The sequence below is a fragment of the Helicoverpa armigera genome, chromosome 18 (genome assembly GCF_030705265.1).
Source record: "Helicoverpa armigera isolate CAAS_96S chromosome 18, ASM3070526v1, whole genome shotgun sequence".
Taxonomy (NCBI): Eukaryota; Metazoa; Arthropoda; class Insecta; order Lepidoptera; family Noctuidae; genus Helicoverpa; species Helicoverpa armigera.
Window position 1 is genome coordinate 7,277,689 of NC_087137.1, and position 27,728 is coordinate 7,305,416.

Sequence of the window (27,728 nt, forward strand, 5' to 3'; positions counted from 1 at the left end):
TTCACATAGTAATTTAGGTGCTACCAAACACTAGATGGAAAATGTCATCATCATCCTCCTGCCCTTATGCCAATTTTATTTGGGGTCGGCGCAGCATGTTTTCTCCTTCCATACTCTTCTATCTGCCGTCATCTCACAAGTAACATTCTTACATATCTACTTTCACACAATCCATCCATCAATTCTTTGGTCTTCCTCTTCCACTATATCCGTCCACGTTCATATTCATCACCTTCCTCACAATATGACTAGATGGAAAATAGACCTTATTTATTTATGTACATGATAAATATGACAGAAGAATTAATAACATAAAATACTACAAAAATACTGCTTATTATGTAATGAAATCTTTTCCATAGTTTTTCCGTATTTTCAATATTTTTCTTAGTTTTAAGTTATATAATATTTTATTTTAACTAAAACATACACTCCATACATTAGAATTAATATCCCCATTGCCTGAAACCGCGGTCTGCAATTTAGGCCCCGTAGTCGGATGGACCCTCGATTTATAAAGCCTGAGCCCATCCTTATCCATTACCCATGACAATGTTTCTGACCGCGGCAGTAATTACGTTCATTAATTCACATGACACTTATTAGTGAGACTGGACCTTAAAAGCATGGAGGTAAAAATTTGAAAAATTATGATTGTCTAGGGAATATTATGTGGTTGATTGTTTTCTGTGTATTTTGTAGTATTTATGACCTAAACAACTTTAGGACTAGGATTTTGTTCACGAAATATCAATTTGTCTTTCGGTTAAAGATTACCAGTATAAAAAGTGTCGACTGTGTTTAGTTCAGGCTGCAATCTACATATTTATGTTCAAGCCAACTAATAACAAATTCATATTGGTATCTAATAAATATGACATATGTGAGACGACCTCGTTGGTGCATGGTCAGCATACCGGACTGCCGAACTAATGGTCCAGGGTTCGATTCCCGGTACAATCAATATTTCTATGATGGGCATGTTTGAACCCATCCTTATCCATTACCCATGACAATGTTTCTGACCGCGCCAGTAATAACATACATTAATCCACATGACACTCATTAGTGAGACTGGACCCTAAAAGCATGGAGGTAAAAATTAGAAAAATTATGATTGTGTATAATGTGGAAATATAATGTGGTTGATTGTTTTCTATGTGTTTTGTAGTGTTTATATGCTAAATATAAATAACTTTAGGACTAGAATTTGTTCACGAAATATCTATTTGTCCAGTATATTATGTGGTTGTTTGTTTTCTGTGTGTTTTGTAGCGTTTATGTGCTAAATAAAATGTTGTTTGCTAAATATTAATTCGTCTTTTGAGTCCAATCCTACTGGTATAAGCAGTGTCAATGATTATTGTTGACTAAGGTTCAAAAAGCGTTTGACAATAACTTTGGTACGTAAAATACACAAATATGATTTTTAGTAGGTTTGCATTATTCTCTGAAACGTGTCAGGATTGTCAAATGTTGCTCTTGTATTTATCATAACGTATTTGTAGCTTTATTTCGACACACATTAATATTCATTCGCTAAATTATGCATGCAAAACAATTAAACGCATGAATTGTAAAGATAATTGGAGTTTATTTTAGTTTATTAGCTTAGCTTATAATTAAGTTCATTAGGAAAATAATTCAGTTATATGTTTGAAAATATATACCTACTTAGTTAAATACAAATGTTATGTACGCATATTTTATAGAATGGTAAGGAAAGGACTTTCTCTAATGATATAATTGTTCTGACAGACAACACGTCTCTGAAATTATCGATAGATCACATAAACTTCTTGAAATTGTTCACATGTTTTCGAAGAAAATTGTATTACCCAACGTAGAAGGTAAATAATTGAAACCCCAGGTGTATAAGTGCAAACACAACAAAACCAGTACTTATCTAATTAATACAGACCACTTAACATTATGTTCGCTTTCAACCCACACATCTACCCACTTCTTGTCCTCTCACGGACACTCACTCACACACATACACACATAATTGTCTCACTTTTTCCACCATTTTCACAAGTGACCTTTTTACCAAAACATTTGTCTGCTAGGTAGAAGGAAATAATCAAATAAATGGTGACAGTAAAAAAATACGGTAGGAAAAAATTATGGATAAAAATAAAAATGTCATTTTTATAGCTTTTATTTTTTTACTTAACTTGACTTTTGAATGGTGTGGCCAAAAAGCAATACGTAAATGTAATTTACCAATTTCATGTTATTAGAAAGTTTTAGTACTGCATAATTTTTCCTCCAATTTTTTTTAGTGGAACTGGCTATCTAGAAATTAGCAAAAATTATGTCTAAAACAAAACCCTAGTTGATGGACGAAATATTTTTCCGAAGTCCCATATACTTGCAACCACAATTATACATATATCTGTAAAGTATTGGAGTCACAAGCTAATAAGAATTTAACTAAAATAATGGCAAATACTTATCTTCTTTCACTCATTCTGCGCAGAAAACCCAACAAGATCACAAAAAGAGTCAGCGTCCGTACAATTGATTCATGAGTCTCCACTACGTACATATGCATCTCTTGACCTTTCCCTGACCTTACGTGTGACGTCACAAAGGGATGGTAGAAATAAAATGCTTCACGAGTCAAGTATTGAGGTTATGAGCTACCTATGCGAAGATGAATGAGGTAAGGACCGGTATAAAATATCATCTTCAGAGTGGTTTGACGTGCAAGTATATTATTATGTTCATTTGAGAAAATAATAGATACTGGGATTAGAATTATAGTAAATCATATTATCGTGATATCAACGGCTACAGAAAATTTACAGATGCCAGGGACATCTTGACCGAACTATAGTACGAATCATGTATTAAAAAACCGAAATTTATAGGCTGATATAAATGCAAGAATTACAGCCAATAATGTTTAGAGTGATTGAAGGTCGAGCTTGAACTAATTATGACGAAAAAACATCGATTTTCCACTGCAAAGAGAAACCTAATTATTAAAAACTTTTCCATAGCGTGAGCTTTATTACAAAGGGTCAACTAAAGGTCACCTCTGTAACAACTCGTTTATTTAGAAAAAAATAATAATCGAAAGGTCAGACAGGGGAATAAAAATATAATCGTATTTCTATAAGTCCGTCTGAAGGACCTAAGAAGTGCCATTCAAAGCTTATTATTTCAATCGTTGAGTTCTAGGTATGAAAAGTATAAGAAATAGGCACTTCAGATATCTTAATTATCGTTGGATATTTTCTTAGAATTGGAGAAAATGAAACATTATTTGATTCAGTGCACAGGTCTTTGAGTGTGTTCTTACAAAATGTTGACAGAAAGTTAAAAAAACAATAGTGAACTCTGTTGTTCTCTTATCAGTCTTTGTTCTTTGGTAATATTTTACCACATTTTCACATAAGTATACCTAAAGTCTCACGATGTTCCTTTAACAGTTCAGTTAACAATATTCAGAGTACACCTTAAAAGTTCGTGTGTACTAGTTTTCAAAATTACATTTTCCAGTGTGTAAAATTGGTCTGGCTGAAGCATAGAAGCCCGTAGTTTCGAAGCCAATATCTGATTGTATTTTCACTTGGCAACAATGATTTTAGCTATCGGCTTCGGTTAGGAACAAAAGGTCTAAGCCCTGTGCTTACGTTACACATCATTAACTTTCCTAATCAGATTTTGGTACTTTACTAAACCAACGAAATTCCTTTGAGTAAGCAATAGGAAAAATATATAAGCAAACAAAAAAGAGAGGAATGATTTTATTTACACGCTTTAATGAAAACATCACAACCTCCACTAGTCTAGGTCGTTCAAAGGTTCTTTTAGAAGGAAAATAAAATGAAGGGAAAAAACTAAGAGAAAAAAACGAAGGGAATTGAACAAAAACAACGTCGTCAAAGGAACATTACATCGCGTTGTTATTTCCTAAGGCGAGACATTTTCTCAGAAAATATTATCTACAGGGATATCGAAGTCTCTGCCAAGGTTTAATTTGTACCCTTTATTAAAAATGGGTCTGGTCCGTACCCAGCATTTAGTCATTAAAAAACCCGATGATGATTTCATATTGCCGTAGAATTTAATATGATCCAAAATACTAGATTTGTTCTTCTAAAAGAGTGTTTTTTCGAATGTCACACACAAATTCCATATTTCGCTAGAGTCGGACATTTTGAATGCTCTAAGTTTAAAATGTATCTGGCAAATTTTTGTTTTGTTGTATTCATATATGTGTGTATTCAACTTGTCTTTGCTAGGTGGTCCACAAAGTAAGAAATATGATGGTCAATGTCAGATATATGGACATGCACAAAGCAGTTACAAGGGCCACAGACAGACACCCGTAACACCGGTGCAATATCAAGTATGGTCTTCAAAACGTACACGCTTTTTTCTTAAAGGTATCCTTGAACCAATGCATTATATTTTTTTATAAGATAAAGGATAAATAATTGATGAAATACTTACGGAATTATAGAAGGTGGTCGAGGTAACGAGCCTCCTCGACTGACTGACGCGATTTGGTCCACATTATAATTTTGGGGCCAACCCGCGTTATCTTCTATTACCGATCTGCAACATAAACATATCAAAGAACTTATAGAATTTGTACAAAACACTGTCTAGACATACTTATGTACAGTTTATGGAAATATTTAGTTCAATCTTCTAAAAAGTTAACACAAAGTTTTAGTGTATTTGCCTCAATTTAGTAAAAATCATATTATTATAGTACATTCAAAATAGAAAAGAAAAGAATTCTATTTCTTTTAGAATGAATAGCACACATTACAGCTACAAATGTTGAAATTATCAAGTCAATTGATACAAGATTTCTCCCTTCAAGGGAAGGTCTTAAGAGTTCCTTCTGAAATATGTAAATTGCGAAAAAATACTCAAGAGCAGGAACGAAAAAAATTGTCTGGGAGCAAACTTGTTAGCGAGTGCCTATAGGATAATAACATTAGAATATTATTGAAGCGTGTTCACTACTACGCTTGTGGAAAATACGGAACTCTGGTGTAAGGGCCTAATACAGTGCAAGACCTAAAAGAAGAAAGCACAATAACAGCGTAGCTTATTTCAGTAACCATAAAAGGGGTTCTGATTTTTTTGTGCAATTGACACTGCCACTTTTCAAGGGTAAATACCGTTGTTTATACGGACGGACAGAATCTATCAATTGCACCAAAAACGGCCAGACTGCAATTTCGTCTTGCTCAAACATGCCGTGGTCTTGTCTATCAGTTCCATTTCTACAGTGATGTTCTTATATGAAAAAGTGTTATAGTTTTTTATTTTCATTCTTTTATCCTTAACTTCTGACTGTGATAAAAAGCAACCTTTTCACGGAACACAAAGCTTTAAATCAGAAATATCTTCACACCCACTAAGAGATTTATTGCCTGACTAAATGGGGTGGGATAAATAGGACAGACTTAGTTACTTTAACAAAATTACTTACGAAGGAGGATTTTAATAGTCACGTTGTAAAAATTTTTGTACTACATGTTATCCGAGCCGTTAATTCAATTAGAACTTGAACAATTTGTTCGGAAAAGATCGTGTTTTGAGATTAGTTTTACATTGCTGAAAAAAGATCTGGTTGCTTACATAGATACTTACTTACTTATGGAATTAAAATTTAAAATTATTGGTTTATTACTCTATTTAAATAAAATTCTGTTACCTACATCCATCATTTATAATGGAAGTAATTAGAAGAAGAAAAATACACAGGCGCCGAGCTTCATGCCAAAAAATTACAATATTGTAATTTTTCCGATAATTAATTGGAAATTCAACCTTAACTAAATTGTAATGATGGCCAAAATTGTTTTACGGTGATTTTCAATGGCCGTCATCAGTGTATCAATTATGCTAGAATTAAAAACAACGAATGATTCTTTCCCCCTAGTTACATAAAACTGAAAAAGGTTACCATGCGCTCAGGTCTTCGACTCTTTTATTTAGCCCCGTAAGTACCTACATACTTGTATAATTTATTTTTTTCTTTGTTTTTGTAAGAATGATTGAATTTTTGTTCCTTGTCTTTTAAAATTATTTTTATATTAGAGCTACTCTATTTATGATGTCTTTTTGTATGATATGTTTGTGTCTATATGGTGGCCTAGTGGGCAAAGAACCAACCTCTCGAGTATGAGGGCGCGGGTTCGATTCCAGGTCAGGCAAGTACCAATGCAACTTTTCTAAGTTTGTATGTACTTTCTAAGTATATCTTAGACACCAAATGACTGTGTTTCGGATGGCACGTTAAACTGTAGGTCCCGGCTGTCATTGAACATCCTTGGCAGTCGTTACGGGTAGTCAGAAGCCAGTAAGTCTGACACCAGTCTAATCAAGGGGTATCGGGTTGCCCGGGTAACTGGGTTGAGGAGGTCAGATAGGCAGTCGCTTCTTGTAAAGCACTGGTACTCAGCTGAATCCGGTTAGACTGGAAGCCGACCCCAACATAGTTTGGGAAAAAGGCTCGGAGGATGATGTTTGTGTCTATTTCATACATTTCTGTATTCAATATTTGTAAAGTTAGTTCTTCCAAAGACTATTTAACACGCTTATATTAGGTTCACATGTATGTAACATAATGCATGTATGTAAAAAAATCTTGGAATCTTAATTTGATCCATTACCCGGCCTTCGATTAGGATATAATTAAGCACACGTTCTGATGACAATATATGACTAGCTAAAAACGTTAAAACGGTGTGTTTTTTTTTCACTATTTTCTTTTTTTTTAATCTAGTTTCACAGTCTAATTAAAAAAAAGTGTACAAAAACTACAGTACTGACTGTGGCCACTCCATCCGGGTGAAGTCTTCATCCTCTGGCATCCAGGTGTAGCGTTTGGGGTCAGGCTGGCTGCACACAGACCGTGGACGTCGGCGGAAGTATGAGCACTCCAGATCGGCGTCGTAGGCGCATAGCTCGGCCGGTGCCGGGGTTGGTTGCCCAAACCTGTCAATGTAGAAAGAATGAAAAAAAGGCCGCAAAAGAAAATCCTGTTTGCAAAAAATTCAACATAATTCAATTATAATATAATCTAAAGCCTTCTCCTGAGTCTATCAAATACTATGCTGAAAATCGCATCAAGCGGTTCAGTCAAACGTGAGTTACCGCGTGCCAAAAAAACATGTGGGGTACAGGTCAATATTGACAGTTCCAAAACTGACTTCTGCCCGCGACTTCGTACGCGGATCCTGTCGTCTGATGTTGAATGTTAAAGGCCCTTTGACGGGAATACGCAAAACTATTACTACGAATGAAAGTTAAATGAAAAATACGCAAAACGTTAGATTTTTTATGTATCAGGTGATTTCTATTTGACCTTACCTGGGATACCTCTGTATTGGTGCATAATCGGTGTTGAGATTCTCATCTGAGGGCACACGCCTCCTGACGCACACGGATAGAAATGATGCTCTGTAACAAAACAAATAACTTATATACAAATGTGTTTTAAGAATGTGATGTACGCAGAAAAAAACCTGTGACAAGATCGCGGTATTTTAGAACCAAATTCGAGTTTATTTTACAAGGAAATAACCAAAAATACTTTAAATATTTAAATTAACTCAAATGAATCAAAAGCGCGGCAAAATCGTATTCACGTCATATAGTCTTGTCACAATGACGTTTGAAAAAAGAATCCTCCAAGCAGGGTGCACGCTACGGGTGCACGGCTGAATGGCGTGGTGTCTATGGTCGCTCGTTTCTGTGCCCTATATGTAACCACTGGCAGCTAACAATATTTTATATTACCTATTTTGTTATTATCTGTAAAATAATTCAAAATGGTGGGAACTTAAACAGTACTTATACGTAGGTAGGTACTGTGTTATGGAATCAAACACAAAGGAAAAATACATGACTGTAGCGTAAAATCGTTTAGCAAATTCGACGATTGTAATTTGTAAAAATATTCGAGCACATTTTTTTACCGTAATTTTTCTATTGATTTAATTTTGCTGATTCAAATGCACATAATCCTTGGATTATGAAGATACCTATATAACAACCTATATTCTTTATACAGTTGCTTAATAGCACGGAAGGAAAGACTGATTTTCGATGTTTCAAATACGCTTCATAATTTTCTGTTCGAAATGAGTTCAGTAACAAATGAACTTATGAACTTAATTATTAAGAGTGTTCAAGTTTTCTTGGAAAGTACAAGTAGGTCAATTACTACAAAATATCTTTAAAACACTTGCAGATACTTGTGCTACTTTACTTCTTTATTTTTCATTTCATTCAACACAACATAACTTATACAAGCCTTACCCTACTACATATGTAAGCACGTATGTAGGCCAGCTTCTATAAAAAAGCTTCTAGAGAAAATTCACATTCATGGATATATTCTCGCAAATTGCCACCCAGGTAGGCGGTTTCAAGTCTACCCACCTTATTACAGAAAGCAGCTTAACAAAATAGATAGCCCAGAAAAAGTAAAGCCAGCAAAAATATAAAAGTGCCCGTTGACCTCCACTTCAGCTCAATGCGATTACAAGGGTGCAGAATAATAAAATGCTCAATTTGTTACCTTTGCCGTTTCTAAAAGGGGGTCATTTATCGTCTAAATCAACTTAGTACGTCGATACTTCAGTCTTAAGTAGTTACGTATGCCATCTATATTTTCTCTTAATGACCATGACATAAGATACAAGGTGCATTTAAGATAAGTTATATTTTTTATGCATTAGAAGATATAGCTAATGACGCAAATGCGCCTGGTATCCAGGTAAGCAGAATTAATGGTTACCTTGATCGTAAAATACAATAACGTAGATATGGCCCATCAGAGTCCCTTTTCTCAAAATCAAATCTCCGATAATTTCTCTCTCACGGTCTCCAAAAAATAATGTTATGGGCACGCAGGGAAAGTATTTTTATTAATACAAACTTTTCCTCAGAGGAATAATATTTATATTAACTTTTACAAAATGGGTCAACTTTGCTCATATCTTATGCATGGCAGGGTTCCGGCTATACAGGCCAGATGGGAACTGACGAAACGAGATGAAACGTAGATTTTGAGGATCCAACTTAAATACACAATATTGTTTTTAATGGAAATTGGAACAAGGTTGGATGTTGTGTTTTGAGGTTATGAAAGGGATTTTTTGTCATGGTGTTCCAGATAAAGGAAAAATAACGCCTTAAGGTTATGTGAAGAGAAAAGTGCCAATAAAATGAAACAATTTTTTTTCCCAAACATGTGACATGAGAGCAAACATGTGACATCAGAGCCCAAACAAATTCGTATAGAAGAACTATGGTTATCCAATAAAAGTAATTTTCTTGAATCACAAATTAAGTTCCTACAATAATCAGGTTCAGTAGTAGCTAATATTTATAATCCTAGATTCAAACTACCAAGAACATTTTCATAGTTCGGCTTCTATAGGCTATTCGGAGTGTTCTAAAATTCATAGCTTCAACAGATGGTACAGAAAGGGAAATAAAGTTAGTTTCTAACAATTTTGATCTCGATTAGGTACATTTAGATGTAACGGGCTTCTTAAAGTTGACTAAGAAATTGTTATCATATTTTGTATGAAAGTTCTAGAGTAGTCTATTAAGGGCTTAGATGGACGGAACTCTTTTAGAAGGAAATTACTGTCTCTCCCTCTTTTTACTTTTTAAAGTTTATGAAAAAAACATGAGGCATTTTTAGAAACTATGCTAAATTTTACCGAAATATTGCACCTCATTTCGATACAAAATAGTATTAAGCAGATTAAAATCAAACTCACCAGCATTACAAATGAAACATGACACAAAACATCATGTAGGTATAAATTAATCGCACTACCAAAAACAATTTGGACCTCATTGGATAGTTTTAGCACTTTCCGCATTAAAATAAATGTACTACATCACTTCCAGCCCATATCGCTTCGTGCGCATTGAACTGGTGAAAGGGTAACATTTACACATGTGTCCGTTAAAATAACCTTGCCATAAATAAATTCAGTTACATGTTCAATCGCATTGGGGAGGATTTAGTAGAATTTCTAGCCCATACTAATTCAATTGGAAAGAGTATGTGGGGTTCGAAGAAGATTGCTGAAAGATCAAGCTCTCAGGATCGTGAATAGGAGATGCCCTAGCTAACCGGTAATGAACGATCCGGCTATGGTTTGGTTTTGAAAATCTACTTTTTCTTGATACCAAAGAAAGTGAACTTTGATGTGTTCTTTGCTATATGCTGTATGGCAAATATTTGCTAAAAAGCTTTTATTAAACCTGTTTCTAACATTCTGTAGATAATTTGACACACTTTGAGATCGATGTCTTGGTTTAAACCTCGTTCAATTACAAATGGTTTAAAAGTAGATACGACTAAGTTTCACACATAATTACGATTTTGTTGATACCGTAAGTATATACTGAAATAATATGAGCACACTACATTTTTTCTTTTGCACTACAATAAACATACGAGGAAGAATTTCCTGTCTGCTTTCCTATCCAACCTGGCATATCATGCATTCATGCATGACTCAGTATGGAAACAATGTATCGAATCCTTACCCCCTATTATTTCTACATCATAAAGAGCTACCGGGTTCCGTATACGCGTTGTTAACCGTTGTATCTGCTCCGTGCATATTTTTTTCAATACCGGAATACCATGGGCATGATATCTAGAGAAATATTTCCGGGAACAAGGTAAAATGTTTTGCTATAATAATATTTTTATGGAACCTTTGAGATTTTTTTCTTTTGTACAGGTTGTTTTTTTATTTTTCCTCACTGAGAAGGCCTATTGATCTGGTAATGTTTGTAGATCTTGATGTTTTGTGAGATAAGCAGCTTTGTGTTAACGATTTTGACTTTAATAATATTATTTTTTATCCTGTAAACATTCTAATATTTATCTATCAAATCAAAATATCTGTCCTACTTTTGTTTTAGTCTGGGTTGTATTAACTGAGTGTTCTTAAGTGGAGAGTGAATAGTTTATTTATAGACATTCAAGCTTCTCTTTCATCCACATAATCACTTAGATAGTGGTCATACACGTGCCCGTTGATACTTTGTTTATCCCCTAAAGGCTCCGAAACTACTCAACCGATTTGATTTTTTTCAACGTTGGAAAGCTACACTTTTCTCGGGTAAAATAGGCTATATTTGATCCCGGCAAAGACATCAGTTTTCATGGGACGCGGGTGACACCGCGGGTTAAAGGATAGTCACAAATAACAAAAATATACTTTACCTATTGGCTCTGGAACAGGGACTCTCGATATGGTACTGGGAGAGGCATCCGAGAAATCGGTCCTTCTTGGACTTCTCCAATTCCAGCAGATCCAGTTGTTTGTTGTTGATGCAGTATTGTTCCCGGAACTCCTGGAACAAAAAATGTTGATGAAAATGTTGATTCGACATCAGTCGCAAGTCAAATCACTAAACTATAAGACTGATTGCCATCGACTCGTCAAGAGGAAGAAGTCTCAAGACGGGTCAGTATAAAAAGATAAAAACTTTCGTGTATTGCTTAATTTATTGAAAATCGTCGAATAAAATAACGAGTGTAGCTGAGGTGGCTGTCACGTCCACTACAACTTTTTTTAATAAACGTCTTCATCCTAAAGTAACTGTAAGTGACCGAAGCAATCCTATGTAGGTATAACAAAGAAACTTAAGATCAACCACTTACAGAACAAACTTTTATAGGCTAAAGTAGTTTACGAAGAAAATTACGAAAAAGCGTACAGTGGATTAATTTCAGCTGAGCCAAGAAAAAAAAACAAATTAAAATGACCTCGTTCCGCACGAAAGCTACATTTTAAGCAGATATCCTACTTAATAGAAGTTCAGGCCAACGTTGAAAATTTCAAGTCTTAAGCAGTTGGGAAAATTTCTGGGTGATGCCTGAGAAAAAGAATCACTGCGTAGTGCTAAGTATACTTTAGGTACTCAAATAAAATTAGGCTCGTTATTGATATTTATCATTAGAAGTTTTATAAAGACTTATTTTAAAAAGTTAAAATAAGATTTCAAAGTTACCTATACTGTACGGGACGGACCGTAATACGCTTAAAAAATATACTTTCAGATATAACTAAAGCTATATTTTTGTAAATCAATATAAGCGTACCTTATTCTTCAATAACAGGATTTAATTTAAGTCAGATTATTACGCCCACAGTGCAAATCACAAAGGGCAAAATATTTTTGCTCCGAATACAGAAGGACGCGTGGGCAAGAAGAAAAAGCTTTTGTAATGAATTTTTGGACAGTGGGCGTTTTGACTAAGTGAGATTTACAAAAGAACTCCCATTTAACTGAAAATAGTGTGCAGTGTTTAAGTAAAGTGGTCTAAATTAACTATTCTAAACTCATTTTAGATGTTCGTTGAAACGTTTTTGACTTTTCGAAATTGAAATATTTTCATATTTTTACTTTGAAAAATCAACGAACCATTCAAATTCTACCACAGTGCTGTATAATTAAAAATACAGTATTTTAGTATGGAGCAAAAAGTTATTTCATCCAGTATTTTTATATGTATCTGTGAAGTGTAGTTATTGGAAGTCTGAAGTTCAGTACTAATATCTGTAGGCTGTGCAAATATTTGTACAGATACGAAATTGAACTCGATTCGAAAGCTGAACTAACGGAGCGAAATCGATTCTCAATCGACAAGCTACTTCGACTTAATTTATGTGAACGTTCGGAAGTGGTGTCAACAGTTGTCAATGTAGCTATAGTTTTAGTAGCTTTTTATGGACTAGCATTAATTAATTTGCACTAGCTGAATAAATTACAACGAATTCTTAAGGTAAGAACTTCACATCAGTAAATACCTATGTATAATTCAAAGAAAAATATGCATCAGCAAGTTTATTTGCAGCTGTCAAACCATTTTGAGAAACTGTCCTCCGTTGCATTAAGTTGATAATAGATGGCGCCTGTGTCATGTCGAATGAGATTTACGATGGAACGTGAACAGTGCGTTGCAGTCAGCACTCAAGATCAGCCTGTCCCCCTTTAATTAAACTTCCACGCGTTGTTATAGGTATAGATATGTTAAAGAGCTGCATAGTTTCTGTTAGACGGAAAATTCTACTCTATAATATTGCAATGACTTTCAAATGATTTTGAAAGACTCGAATGTTGTGCAATAAAAATTTACAAATATAGTTATCGGCACGAATCTTGAGCTCTGACCTACATCTGCGCAGAAGAGATTTATTAGCAAACAACCAATCCCGAGTGACGGCTATGACGCGATGCACTGCGGGCCAATCACCGCTTTAGCCCGCCCCCACGCCTCACTTCATACCACAAAAGGGACCCAATAAATTACTTCTGCGCAGGTGAAGGTCAGAGCTCAAGATTCGTGCCGATAACTTTATATCAACTAATTCTATTAGCCTTAACTGCGTAAAGACCACAATTTTTGATAAAGTCATGAGTTCAGAGTATAAAACAATATAGGTAGTACTGAAAACTGATAGGATAAAATGAATGACGTCATAGTTTACCTGCTTAGAGTACATGGTAGTCTTGCTGGCTGGCCGTTCGTCGCTGGCCCTCTGCCACTTTCGCCCCGCGTTCTCATCCTCTGATTCGTAGCCCTTGGCCGAGTGTGCTATATCCGCCTGAAAACAAAAGAAAATTATTAATTCTGTGTCCAAAAATTTGTTTAATGAGTTAATTATTATTATTTTGAAATATTTCGTTGTCAATGTAGGTTTTCTTTGGTTTCGTTGTCTGAATTGTTAACTCCTTAGTAACATAATCCGAACGAAGAACGAAGTGAGTCAATATTGCTTCTACTAAAAACCTTTTCTATAAGCTTGGGAAGCTTGGGAACATTTTAATTTATTCAGAAAATGAATAAACCGCACAATTAATCTTCACCACTACCCACCAAACAACATACAGCAGAAACCAATCACAGTGGAAAAGTTTTATCGTCGCTCCCACAAACGCGGACTGAATCTCAACAAATTGCAAGCTCAAGCAAGCACAACTTCAGACATTTGCATCGCCGATACCATCTATTGGGGCAAGTTTAATTGCAACCAAGTTCCTGACAACTGAATGATCCAACACTTTCTTTGCAACTGGATTTGGGAGATCTCTTTGTTTCTCATTATTGAATAAGTTTGCTAAAGATCTTTCTTGGGTGCGCCGAGTTTGAGATCTGCCTGAGATAAATAAATTAGCCTGGTCTCTACTTTTTGTTTTATAAGGTACGATAGTCAGTTCTGTCGAGATTGAGGTAAGTAGTGGTGAAGCATATGAAAGAGTGCCAAATGTCTGACAGTGCTGTCGAAGGTAGAAAAAATTGGAAAAAACACAGCAAACCCCACACTATGTGGGATACATAATAGAAAAGAGAGTCAGCCATGTCGTATCAAATGGCTAAAACAAGATCTGTTCTAGAATATCGTCTGAATTGCCAGCCTAAAGCTAGATTTGAACGTCTAAACTAGTGTAGCACGAACTTAACTTGTAAAAGCCAATTAGGGTGAGTACACACGTAAGTTCCAGCTCAAAGTCTTTGCCCATTGAGTGTGTATACGTACTTAGTTGCTCTGTTCGTTGGACGCTGTGAAGCGAGTTCTACAAACTCTTTAGGGATCAAACTTGATGAATTAGATTGTGCTTAATCAAAAACTTGTTTTTAACACTTGACAAACTGATAAACAGCAACAATTTTGTTATTAATATAAGGAAAAGCTTTCATGTTCGCTCGCATCTGCTCACATCTCCCGAGAAGTTGAGGTCCATCCATTTTTAAATCTTTCAGCCATTTCACCATGAGTAGAAATTTCATCAAACAAACATACCTTTGCACTTTTAGTATTAGTTAAGAAACTCGTTTCTTTTTTCTTTTATAGTTACCATCAACTACTTAGATAACGTTATTTCAACTTCCACTAACAAAAACGAACACGGAAAGTTTTATTCAATTCACAAACCTCACAAAAATAGGCATTCGCCAGGGACTATTGTGATAAATCGTTTGATACGTCATTCATCAAAATCCATTAAACTTAATCGTATTGGGAATAAAAAAACTCCGCATTCGATTATGTGCTGAACAGTATGAAATTGAATGAGCTTATACGCTTATACGGGTATTTGGTTCTGAAGTTGAAATAGTTACCTACAAACGTATAAATATACCATACATTTTCATATAATTTTAAAAAATTATCTCTTAGAATATAATATAATTGTCACTTAATCATTTAAAGAGTTTATCTCAAATCATGAGTTTGCTCAAACGACGTAGTTACTAGCTACTCGCTCTTCAAAAAAAATTATAAATAACATTTAGTTTTATAAAGTTTCCAGTCGAATAAACATTAGGTAACTGGTATTTAAACAAACAAAATAATATAACTAGGATCTGGTCCAACACGGTTTCTCTAATTTGTTGTAAATTAAATCACTGAATCGAATCCAAGATGGCCGGTAAGGAGCTTAGTCGGAATAAAAAAACGTTTAAATTAAATATTGAAAGCGAAGCGTGAAAAATCTAGATGTTTTTGTTGCTAAGTATTTAAAATTCTTATTGCTAAGCTGTTATTTGGATAGAATAAATAATTATGTAGTATTTCAACACGAAGGTTCTATTGTCACACTGCACTCACAGCGGGAGGGGTCATTTGATTCGGGGCTGCGAGATTGTTCGAAAGAGTTACCGCGGCCCTGGCACAAAAAAGGCCTACGAAGGGACATGATGGGTTTTAGTCAGTAAGAGTCTGACAATCCCTCACGTTGCTAACCCACAGCGGGAATTTCATCATTCATCATGGAAATTCATCAAATGATCCCATTTGATGAATTTCCACCAAAAAGTAAGACCATTTCACTTTTCACGGTTCAACAGCTCCAAATGCAATGGGTAACAATGACATAACTTCATAAACAGCATTTCAAGCTAAAAACAAGCTATTAAAACAACAGTATTTTTAACTTAGAAAACGTCGACGGACAACTGAGCAATCTTTAATGAGTTGAAGTGAAATGACTTTTCTAGGCCATTAAGGCTCGGTGACACTGGGTACAGTGGAGTTTAAAAGCTAGCGAGTGTTCAGTTTCCACTCGCTCAGTCTTTTTGCTTTGGGCATTTTAGCTTTAACTGCCAAAAGGCAAAGACGCTCGCAACATGACCAACTAGCTTACAGGTCGACACGTCAGCAAAGAACGAGTAAATTAGGCCTTCTATTTATAAAGCATTGTTTTCACAATCAGTTATTCAAAAGCAGACTGCAAAAAAGTTCATTGACACGGAGCGATTTAGCAAAATTCTCGTGAACTCGATGGCTTCAAACTTGTAAACTATCCCAGTGTCGTTGAGGCTTTAGTTTGCATAGGCCGGCTACATCGCTTCAGGCGAGCCTTTGTTTTTTATTGCAAATGGCTTTTCATTTTCATAATTTGTTCAAGTACTGTGAAATGTGAATTTAAGCGTATTTTTATGAGAATTGCTGTTTGGTTGTGCTTTTAATGCTGGAGTAACTTTCAAATGGTTTAACTCAACTGCAAAGTTTTTTTTTTGTTCAAATATGAATTCAACTGGGACTACCAATGATTTTGTTATACACTTATAAATATACTATGCTGGGAAGTTGCTTTTTTCCACGCAATTACTATAATAATGAGTGTATAAGTGTAGTGTGAATAATATATGAGTGTTGTATCACTTAAAAATCTTTTAACACCAAAAGATCCCTAAAGAGAAAAAATACAAGAACTTTGAGCCGCATTTGAACCATTCACACAAATGCTTTAAAACTCATACATCCTACTCAAAATTATTCAAATTCCACGTATACACGGACACTTGAAATAAATAGCTACATACCTTTGAATAATGTAGGCTTCACTGTTATTCAAATTCCAAAGTAACAACAAACAACAGTAACAATATATTCAGTGGCTACAATTTCATGGAACTTGCTTACTGCCAGTTTCTGAATAGCTACTACCTCCTACTCCTCAGGTACCTACTAGAGTTGCCTAACAAGTGACGATTACTTAGTTTCCTAGTTTAAAAATTGTTTCAGATAGAGATCTTGGTCCAAAAGTTGCGAGAACCGTATTGTACATTGTAGCAATTTTTCATGGAAGCTTCTGAATGAGACTATTCCGAAAGCACCCTTTTTGTTTATCAATATTTCGTTTCAAAGGACGATAATTTCGATTTCGAACATATAAATAATGAAAATATTTTAATGATGAAATACATCATTAAAATATTAATTCATTAAAATATTAAAATATAGCTATTAAATAAATAGCTTCGGCTATGTCACAGCATTTGTGTATTCTTATAAGTTCTACAAGAACATAAACAGTTTCTAAACCTCTTTCACTCCCTATATGAAAGTGTTTCCGCGTCCGAAAGTTGAAAGCCCCAAAAACTCTATTAGAAGAGTAACTCGACTCTTGACTTTAATTGCAAAGTTTTTATTCAAATCAAAACAGCCACAGATGTTGAATGCACCACTAGCGTTTCTATCAGAATATTAAAATCGAATGACAGAACCGAAATAAGGAAATATTTTCTACAAAACAATTTTACCGTCGCAAATGAAGCCGACTGGAAATTGGATTTCAACCAGATTCCAATAAACAAGAAAAGTTTAATGGAATACTTATCTATGGGGCTGAATATTAATTAAATGATCGCTAAACGGAAATTGTGGTATATCCTACGGGTGTTGGTAGAACAAAACTCCAGTAACTTCGTAGCTGATAAGTATAATAGTGGACTGTATAAATTACAACACTTAGGAATGACGGAATTAACAATTATAAGAAATGAAGTAAGTGCGCGCTCGGTACGGTGGACGATGACGCAGTGCTTCTTATGACGGCCGGCGCGCGCGCCAGCTGATCGAGCGCCCCCCTGCGCCCGCGGCTCCGCCCGCGGTCGCCCGGGCGTAGTGATGTTCTCAACAATCGCTTATTGGCCTTTTTATGTGAAAATAGTGAATAGCGGTTTTAAGCATTTCTGCCATTTTTATAGGTGGCTTGAAATTGCTGATTATGATATAATTTGGTAAGATTTTGAAGTAACTTACGCGAGCTTAAAGTAAAGTGACGAGTATTGCGAAGTTAGTCCTGTGAGCGCACGAGGCCGGCTACTTTTTTAAAAAGCAAACGATGATGAGCGTTCTTGATTCAAATGTTCGAAAAAAGAACAATAATACAGATTCAAAAGTCGCATACAGTTCCGCGTAACGGACGAAGGAGTTTCAACTATTTTAAAACTTTATACTTTTGTAACTCATCTCGTTTCTCCGAAGTCTCAACAAGAGAATGCTTTTAGCTGTATTTTATCGATATCTACCTCTAGGTAATTTCCTTTCGGATCTACTTTTATAATTAAAGAGCTACTCAGACTAATTAATGTTCTAGAATAATAATGATAGTTCGTGTAATTAAAACAACCTTTGGGCACTACAATTTCATTACTACATAAACTGTACATTTAAAATTCATAATTGAGTGTGTATCAAGAAGGTCTTCGCTGTTTTCAAAATATTTTTCCAACAGCGAATCCAGAGCACACACCAACGCCCTATTCTGTCCGTGCATAGGCAAGCGAGGCAGTCGTGGTCTGCTTTCGACGGGTGAGTATCTAAACTTCAGAATTGGATCCTCCATAGCACTCCTCAACCGTTCGTTGCACTGAGTACTTACCGTTACAACCCTATCATTCTCATCCCGCTCAACAAGATCGGACCGCGGCGTGATTTTGCCTGGAGGTGGCGGTGGTACCGCGGCCTGTGACGAGGTGGTGACCATAGGGCTGCTCAGCATCTCTAAGCGCAGCCGATCAAGTGCGGCGTTGTCCAGTCCATGATTGCGCTGGATAATCCGCACCTGATCCGACAGTCGTTTGGCGGAGGCGTTGACGGCTGGCTCTAGTAACCGAAACAGAGACAGTATCCTATCACGGTACGCAGTGAGGTTAGTTCGTCCCTCTGTGGACCCGTAGTATGCGTGTGTGACGTTCTCGTTCATTTTCTAAGTCCATCTCATGCGCTGCACACAACCACCGGTAGCGGGGACCCTGCTAGGGACCTGTTGGTCCCCCGATCCCAAGCCCGTCGGTTGCCGGCGTCTCTCCTGCCGACGCACAGGTGGTGGCGACGTCGGCGGAGAGAAGTATTCGTCGCTCGAGCTCGACGCAGCTGCAGCCGCCGGTATCACTAATGGTCCGGGGTCCGGCATGGTCCGGGCGTCTATTTCGTTTAGAAGCTGCTCTAGTAAGCATTTAGCTGTTCAGTTCATTCCATTTTTATGTTTCTTGTTTGTGTTTTGACCATTTTGACCTACATATTTTGACGTTTATATTTTCATTCACTGATTATTGTATTTCTTCATTGTATTTATTTATTTAATTTTTCCAATGATACACAAGATTTTTCTTTATAATTATTTATGAAAGAGTATCCAAAATAATTCAGTTTTGTTTTATTTTATGATTTTTTTTTCACATTATGGGAATGACTGATGTTTTGCGTGACAGCTTTCACAGATTATTTTTTATAATTATGAATGTAGCTAAGTTCAGTAGCAACAAAAACATTGCTATACACTTTATATCAAGGTGTAATTTTTAATTAAAATACCTAAATCACAACAGAACTTAAGAACCGTGGTATAAAAAGAAATGAAAGGAAAAAAATCCCCTCGAAGCTTTTTCGTCAAACCAGAGTTTATGTGATACCATTTCTCTCAGTTATGAAGAGTAAATCCCAAAATATTTGCCACGGTAGTACCTTTTAAAGTGTTTTAGTACCGTGGTGCTTGCCAAAAATATAAAGTTGCATTGTTCGCGAAAGTTAAGATAATCTCGCGGCTTTCAGATGTTTCTGACACAAAATTTTGTACAATATTTTCATGGCGGTTATGTTAAAAATCGTATTTTAACCCCAAAGGAATTTTCGAGAATGATGAAGGATAAGGAACTTTTTTATTTTTACACACAAAATTCTTACTTTTTTTTTTTCTTATTTTTAACATACATTATGCTTACCCATAAACAAACAAACAAAAGTCATCACGATCGGATATATTCTGTTTTAAATAAAGCGTGTTCAAAATATCTAAAATTACTCTGCCAACATTTACCTTTATTCTCGATAGGATGCAAATGGTGCAAATTAGAGGTGTGCTGCAACAGTCAAAGTTAAAACGCGTTGTAAAAGCTCAATAGGGCGTTAAAAGGCTTCTGCAGTTTCGCTTAGAAACGGTTTCATAAGCTTATGTGGGCCATGCACAGTCGTTACGATGTTACCGCCTCTTTCATTGGGTAGAGTGCCAACTTGTTATTCCACTGTCTTTTATACGCCATTATTATTTAAATACCCTGTCTAATTAAAATCAAAACCCCGCTTTTCCGAGTGCTCTATCAAAATGACTTGTATTTGCAAAGCAAGTTCTAAAAGCAGATTTATTTAAATTATTTTCTTGAAATACCATTTGGAATGACGGTCGGCGTTTGTAGTAGCAAAACTACGCTTAAAAGCTTTCGGAAACTGGTAACTGTAATTTACAATGAATTTGTAGCAACGAAGCCTCAAAGCTAAGCAAGAGTATTTATTAAAATATTCCACCGTGTCATTTACAATGAAAATTTACTTTTTCCACCATATCCGTTATCTGAGGGCACGGCAGTGCCCCAGCCAAGACTCGAGCAAAGCGGGCACGGCCGTACTATCTTTTCTCGAAGCGTTTCGCGGCTATTTCAGCCCCCTGTATCTTCCATGTGAACAAAGCTAGGACTTTAGGTTTTCGATGACCAAGAGCAAGTGTTAGAACAAGCTCAGTCTCAAAATTACAAGACATTTGAATAAATAGTTTACGAGTTATGAGCGATTAAAGTTACACCATTTTGTCACTGACTCACTCACTGACCGATCATCAAAAGTCTAAGGTACTTCTAGCAAACTCAGAACCTTCAAATTTGGCACCAAGATAGGTTATTAGCTACATATAAAGGGAAAATTATAAAAACCTTAAAACTTAATAAAAAAATAGGAAACAAATTTATATTTGCGGTTTTTCAAGAATATTGTGTATGAATTTTGACTGCATTCATAACTTTGTTATTTATTTATGTACAAATGTATTTGTTTTATTGTTACGTAGTGTGGTATATTGTTATTATGTGTTAAATATACATACATATGAATAAAAAAGCTAGTTTAAAATTGAATGAATAATGATAAAATCTTTCATATTAATGCAGTGCGATAAATACTGCATGCTCGCTCGATAGATGGCGTTGTTCTGGTCTAAATCGCGCTATGGTTTCGTTACATAGCTTAGTATAAGTAGTACTTTAAAAAAAAATCAAATAATTTCATGTGATAGCGCCATCTACTTCTGAAATAAATCTCTTTTCTAAAAGATATTCGATTCAAAAATTCGTCAATTTCGATTTTTTAAAGTTTATTTAAAAAATGTTGTTTACGTGCTGCTTTAGGTGTACATATTTAGTTTGTTATATATTTAGTTAGTTGCATGTAAGTTAATTTACTTTGTTATATACTTAGAGAAGAAAGAGACCTACAAAAAATAAATTAGATCCCACATTTATTATTCATATAGATTATTGATTAGTGACTCAGTTCAAGTACCTGGGGCATTGGGTCACCGATAGCCTTTCGGACGATATGGATCTGGAGAGGGAACGCAGAGCATTAGCGGTCCGCTGTAACATGCTGGCTCGTAGGTTCGCACGCTGTACAAAAGAAGTAAAAATCACACTTTTTAGGGCATATTGCCAATCTCTGTACACGTGCGCACTATGGGTCGGCTATACAAAAAGCTCGTATAATGCTCTGCGAGTCCAATATAATAATGCCTTCAGGGTGATGTTGGGGTTACCGCGCTTTTGCAGTGCGTCGGGCATGTTCGCAGAGGCAGGCGTGCCTGATTTCCACGCCATTATGAGGACACGCATAGCATCCCTGATGCGGCGAGTGCGCGATAGCTCCAACAGCCTGGTGGCTATTGTGGCCAACAGACTGGACAGCCCGATGATGTGGCACTGGATGACGACACATTGTGCGTCATTCACTTATATTAAGTAAATGTATTTATTGTATTTTGTTCTGTTTTTGTAATTCTATGTATGTCTTATTGTCTTTGTATTTGTGATTGTATGTATGTGTTCTTTTTTGTATAATTGTAATTTTGTTATTTTTTATGGACCCTGGTCTGCAATAAAGTTCTTATTATTATTATTATTATTAAAAACATTAAATGTAAAAAAAAGCCAATCCTCTACGCAATTCCTCCAACGTAAAAAGTTTTGAGATCGCATAGAAGCCAAGTCCTGTTCAACTTTATTTGTAAATAAATCAATATTTTGTGACTATATCAATAGTTTTGTTCACATTACAATAATATTGTCTTGGCCATGAGTACAAGTTAGAAGTCGGTCCTTGAAATAATGTGTAAATACCATTGAATTGATATATTCTATATGGACATGATTTTACGATTGGACTGATTATGGACCGATTGGAATTTGAGATCACCATGGACTAAACAAGCGCCATAGTACATGTGCAGTTCATTGATGTTGGATGATACTCGCTGTCGGTCATTTAGTAACAATTGAATAAACTAAAAGTATTTAATTCTGTGATATTAAACTTCATGTTTGACTTTCACCTCTCCAAGATATGCTGTATATTTGTAGTTTATTGTGCTCATGGCCAAGTCAATATTATTGTAATGTGAACAAAACTATTGATATAGTCACAAAATATTGATTTATTTACAAATAAAGTTGAACAGGACTTGGCTTCTATGCGATCTCAAAACTTTTTACGGTGGAGGAATTGCGTAGAGGATTGGCTTTTTTTTACATTTAATGTTTTTGGTGGGATCTATTATACGCCATGAGAATTCACTTTTTTTGTTACTGAGAAACAGCCTAAAACGTTCCTCATTTTTCAAATGATGTTGGTTAATCTTTATTAACCATAATAATTAGGTATAATTACAGGTACATACGCCTTTTCTTCTTTTCATTCTTCCTGAAAAGCCTGTCAAGTTCCATAAAATGAGTATTTCTCCATAATAGTCTAACCAGAAGAGAGCATATAGCAAGAGGAAACGTTTTTATATTCATTAGAGAACAATCCGCGAACAAAAGACTTAGTTGTTGTAAAGAATGTCTCTTGCAATGAAAACGGGATGCTAATGAAAGACCCGGTTAATGAGATAAGACTAATGAGACATTGGATAGATTAAGAGTTTACCAAGTTCATGGTTTTTTTATCTTTTTTTCTCTCTAGATCTTTAGCTAGCTTACCACCAAATTATAATTCGAACTGTTGCAGACTATTAATAAAAACTAGTAATACTAAAATAGTAATGGCGTCCACGGCCGATTTCGGTGGCTGCTCTTATTTAAGGACATCAGCCAGCTGCGCAGGACATATTATAGTGCTCATGCATTTGCGCAAACACAGGTGCACTTCCTATTCCTTCACTCTCCTAGCCCGATGGGACGGCAATCCGACACGACCGGAAAGAGATCAGGCGTAGGACCGACATTAACGTGCTCCAGACTACGGGCAGCTTTGTGAAAGTTTTAGAAAACTCACAAAGCGATTTCGGCCCGACCCGGCAATCGAACCCGAGACCTCGGGCACAGCTGCCGCGCTTGCAATAGTACTGAACGTCAAATTCCACTTGTCAAAACACAGATTGATAAGTATCACAATGATTTTTAAGTTAAAACCTTTTATTTTCGATCATAAGATTATGTCTTCTATGTGGATGATATAGTCATTTTAACAACAAAAAAATAATAACTTGTGCCAAAATATTTTCTGTTGAGTGGCGTACTAATTCAGCTGCCAAGTTTGTGACCTACCTTAATACTGTTGGCGCTACGAAGCTGCCTGTCATATAGAAAGTGCATTTAGTGCCAGCGTAATATGCATGTGCCGTGTCATAATTACCCAGCTGCATAATGAACATTATGTATTCAAATATAACTGGAATTGTGTATGGGGTAATATAATATGGTGCTGTTTTAGCTTTAACTTAGTTCAATAAATAAGGTTATACCAAAAATGTGTTCTTGACATTATCTAAACTTTAACAGCCTTATGTACTACAAAAACCTAAACATCTGTTGAACACTTGTCTAAAAAAAAGTGTGACTGCAAAATGGACCTTATTTCAACGTCATAATCTGATATATTTTTAGACAAGTGTTCAACAGACGTTTAAAAGTTTTTGTGGTACGACGGTAAATTAATATTACAGAGGAAATTTTTATTTGTTTGTACCCTTGAAAACATCGTAACTACAAAACCAATTAGAAAAGATATTTCACTGTTGGAAAGCTTCGTTATCCTTGGATGACATAGGCTATGTTTTATCTCGTATGGCTCCGCTATACGCTCCCCAGTGATGCGGGTGAAACCACGAAAAAAAGCTAGTAAGAGATAACCTTTTTAAGCCCAATTGAGTTGGACGATTTATTCCCAAGTTATAAACGATCCAACGAAAATAAGTTTTGATAATGTCAACATAATTTTAGTTACATGTTCGCCTATTCAGATCACCTGAATAGATGTTTTTTTTTGTGATACATCTCACATATCAAATAGAGAATACATGTCATGAATATTTCAATAGATACTGAGTGAGCCCTTGGGTAAGCATATTTTGCACATAATCTTGAGTAAGACTGAATATTGAATTATGTTGCGTAATAAGTGTTCATCTTATTCCCTAGAGTTGTCATTGTAGGGTTTATCTCGCAGAAGTCCGCGAAATAGTGAGCTGAATTTTTGTGTTTACCTTTATCGTATTGCTAAGAAAATGCGAATAATCTTTTAACTCAGAATCATTCCGTAAATCAAGAAGTTTCTCATTTACTTGTCTTTATAATCTGTGCACCTAAAACTTCATAAATCCAATTTAAGTACTATTTAAAATAATTATCTCCCCAAAACTCTCCATAAGAACTTACTCCTTCATATGACCTTTAACTCGAATAAATTATGGCTCATTAGACTGACACATAAAATAACATTATTCTCGCTTCACCAAATTCCCTGCACCATTCAAGGGCAGACACCTGGCGTCTAAAATAAAGGGTAACTCTTTATGATCCAGACGGAATTTCATTACGGGAAAATCGTGCCTTAAACGAGTTTCGGTAATAGCGTGATAAAGAAAACACGACTGATTAAATTGGGCACACAATTGTTTAAGAAAGTAACGCCTTTTTATTCTTTAAGTATGATGTGAGAAGTTTTAAGTGGATTTGCGGAATCTGTTTGGCAAATCCTCTGATTTGAATGTTGGGAACTTCTTTTGAACAGTTTAGCAGTCGTTTTGTTGGATTGAAATAAACGAGTGTTAATGTTTCAGCGACAAAGTTTATTTTTAGACAACCATATATCTAAAGGATGAGTGTGTTGGCATTATAAGTCAACAGATATTTACTCACATTAAAAACAACACTAAGGTGAATGCAACTTTCACTAAGCTAGTCGCAGAAATAGCTTCAGTCATAACGAAACTAATATTAAGCTTACAAAGTACGACAAACTTGATAATCAAGTAGTCGTCGCCTTGACAAACTGCAGTTGTTGTTCGTCCAACTTGTTACTTAGGAACATGATAATTTTCCCCGTGTCCCCACGTAAGCGAGTCGGGAACTTGCTAATTACAACTTAGGCTCTTCGTGATTTAGTTTTGCTAGTTATTTTTTTCTTTGGAAAAGTTTAACTTACCTATGTTCGAGTCTGAAGGTGCAGATTTATTTTTGGGTTTATTATATCTTAGGGATTCATCATCCTCTTCTTTCATATGTCAACTTCTCTTGTATCTCATATTCAGTCAGTATTTCTCATTTTAATGAAGTAAATTAAATAGATAAGTTGGATTTTTACCTGAGATAGCCATTTTATACGCGCCATAATGTAAATAAAAAATGCTTTCACTAATTTAGAGACAGTATTCACTGTTCTTTCTTGACGACGACAACCAACCAAAATCAAGATAGCTTATCGACAAAGACCTTCCGATACCAATAGCTTTAAACACAAGGAAGATACGATCTCTATTAAAAGTGTCAATGCTAACAAGTCGACTCAGGTTTCCGTCCAAATTGATACAATTGTTGAAGACAACAAAAGGTACTCAACAATTACTTAGTGTAACAGATTTAATGAAGTCGCGGTTAGACTGAGGAGGTTCGTCTTATATTCGATAGGTTTCTTTATACAACTTACCATAGATAAGATTGGTTGTTTCAGTGTTGCGGTTGTAATCATTATTTAAGAGCCTAATGTCAATTCAGTAGTGATTTTAGACAAAAAGATCATATGTAGTGACTTGTAACTTATAAATCGCGTGTAATAACGTTTTTACAGAAGTTCAAATCTTCTAATGGACATTTTTCAAAACTAGGACATTTTCTAGTCTTGTAAGGACACGTTTGCGTTGTTCATTTTAAATATCACTCAAGTATTTACTATTCTACGAAAATATATATTTATTTCATCTATGAAGTATTTACTTCATGGAAGTTTGTTCAGCTACAGTGCAAAAGCTTGTTACGAAGTTGTGGTTTGGATTAATGATGTGTCAACTCATTACGGAAGAGGAATTATCGAAAATTCAAATCACAAAGGGATTTCTCCAGAACCAATTAATTTCAAAACTAAATCGAACCGATTCAGAAGTTAATTTCCGATTGCCGTTCTCGCTAATACGAGAACACATTATAATTTAATATCCTAAATTGGACTAAATTCATTGCATTTCCAGGAAATTTTCCGTTCAACTGGATCAGTCCAATTTATGTAATCCTCTGTAGGGACTCATAAACTGGTTTGATCCACAAGGACTCAATTAACAAATTGTGCCTGTATTTTATCTCATATTGTTCGCACTGAACTGTAAAAGATACGACCAGGGTTAAAAGCACAATTTATAGGTCTATAAAAAGTAATAGGTTCATAAAAAAATCGATCTTTTAATTGGAAGGTACGCAAAAATGTTCCAATTACTGGGAACAAACACTTGAGTTTGCTTACCGATCAAAATCTTTGTTTTCAATTTAGGAATCTAATCTTTTGTTTGGATATAAAAATTGTGGGGTAACGAGATCATTTCTTGGTTCGAAAATATTGCTGTGTCTGTTTTAACGTTTTTTGTAATCAATTAAAAACGCGCTGAGTAACATTTGCGCAAAGAGTAGCAATTTTTGATGCCGATTTTTCAAATGCTGATTTTCTGACAAGCAACGATTTTCATACTACTGACGTTTTGGAATTATCAATTTAACACAAGCCTGGTACCTATACCTGTCCATGCAAATCCTTACCACATCACTGCGCACCTATAAAATACTTTTTATCTTTTAAAGGCCAGCTTTCAATAAATCATTCACATTTTGGTTACGGCCACTCCGATATAATCCTTTTAAACTGTATAAATGGTGAAGAGTTTAAACGTACCTGAGTTGAAACCGATACGCCGGGGCTCGCGCCGCCACCTGAAAATAAAGAAAAAATATGTGATACAGGATGTTAAATTAAAGGAAAATGTATTTTAGTGTATAGGTGAAGTATGGAATGTCCATTTTACTATTAGAATTGGATATTTCAAATTCTAGTCGGTGTTCAAAGATCTCTGATTTGGGAATCTCTATCAAAAACAAATAGATGACG

General features: G+C 35.4%; 1 protein-coding gene across 5 annotated transcripts in view; it reads right to left on the minus strand.

Annotated features, from left to right (window-relative positions):
• The window catches only part of LOC110379233 (uncharacterized protein), a 236,875-nt gene that overhangs the window by 19,793 nt on the left and 189,354 nt on the right, over positions 1–27,728 (minus strand). For all 5 annotated transcript variants that reach the window (XM_064039217.1, XM_064039216.1, XM_064039215.1 and 2 more), the window contains exons 2-7: positions 27,516–27,553; positions 13,518–13,634; positions 11,246–11,376; positions 7,351–7,440; positions 6,811–6,975; positions 4,468–4,572 (exon numbers count right to left, since the gene is read on the minus strand). In XM_064039217.1, the coding sequence (XP_063895287.1) occupies positions 4,468–4,572; positions 6,811–6,975; positions 7,351–7,440; positions 11,246–11,376; positions 13,518–13,634; positions 27,516–27,553 (646 nt within the window). The remainder of the gene's footprint in view (positions 1–4,467; positions 4,573–6,810; positions 6,976–7,350; positions 7,441–11,245; positions 11,377–13,517; positions 13,635–27,515; positions 27,554–27,728) is intronic.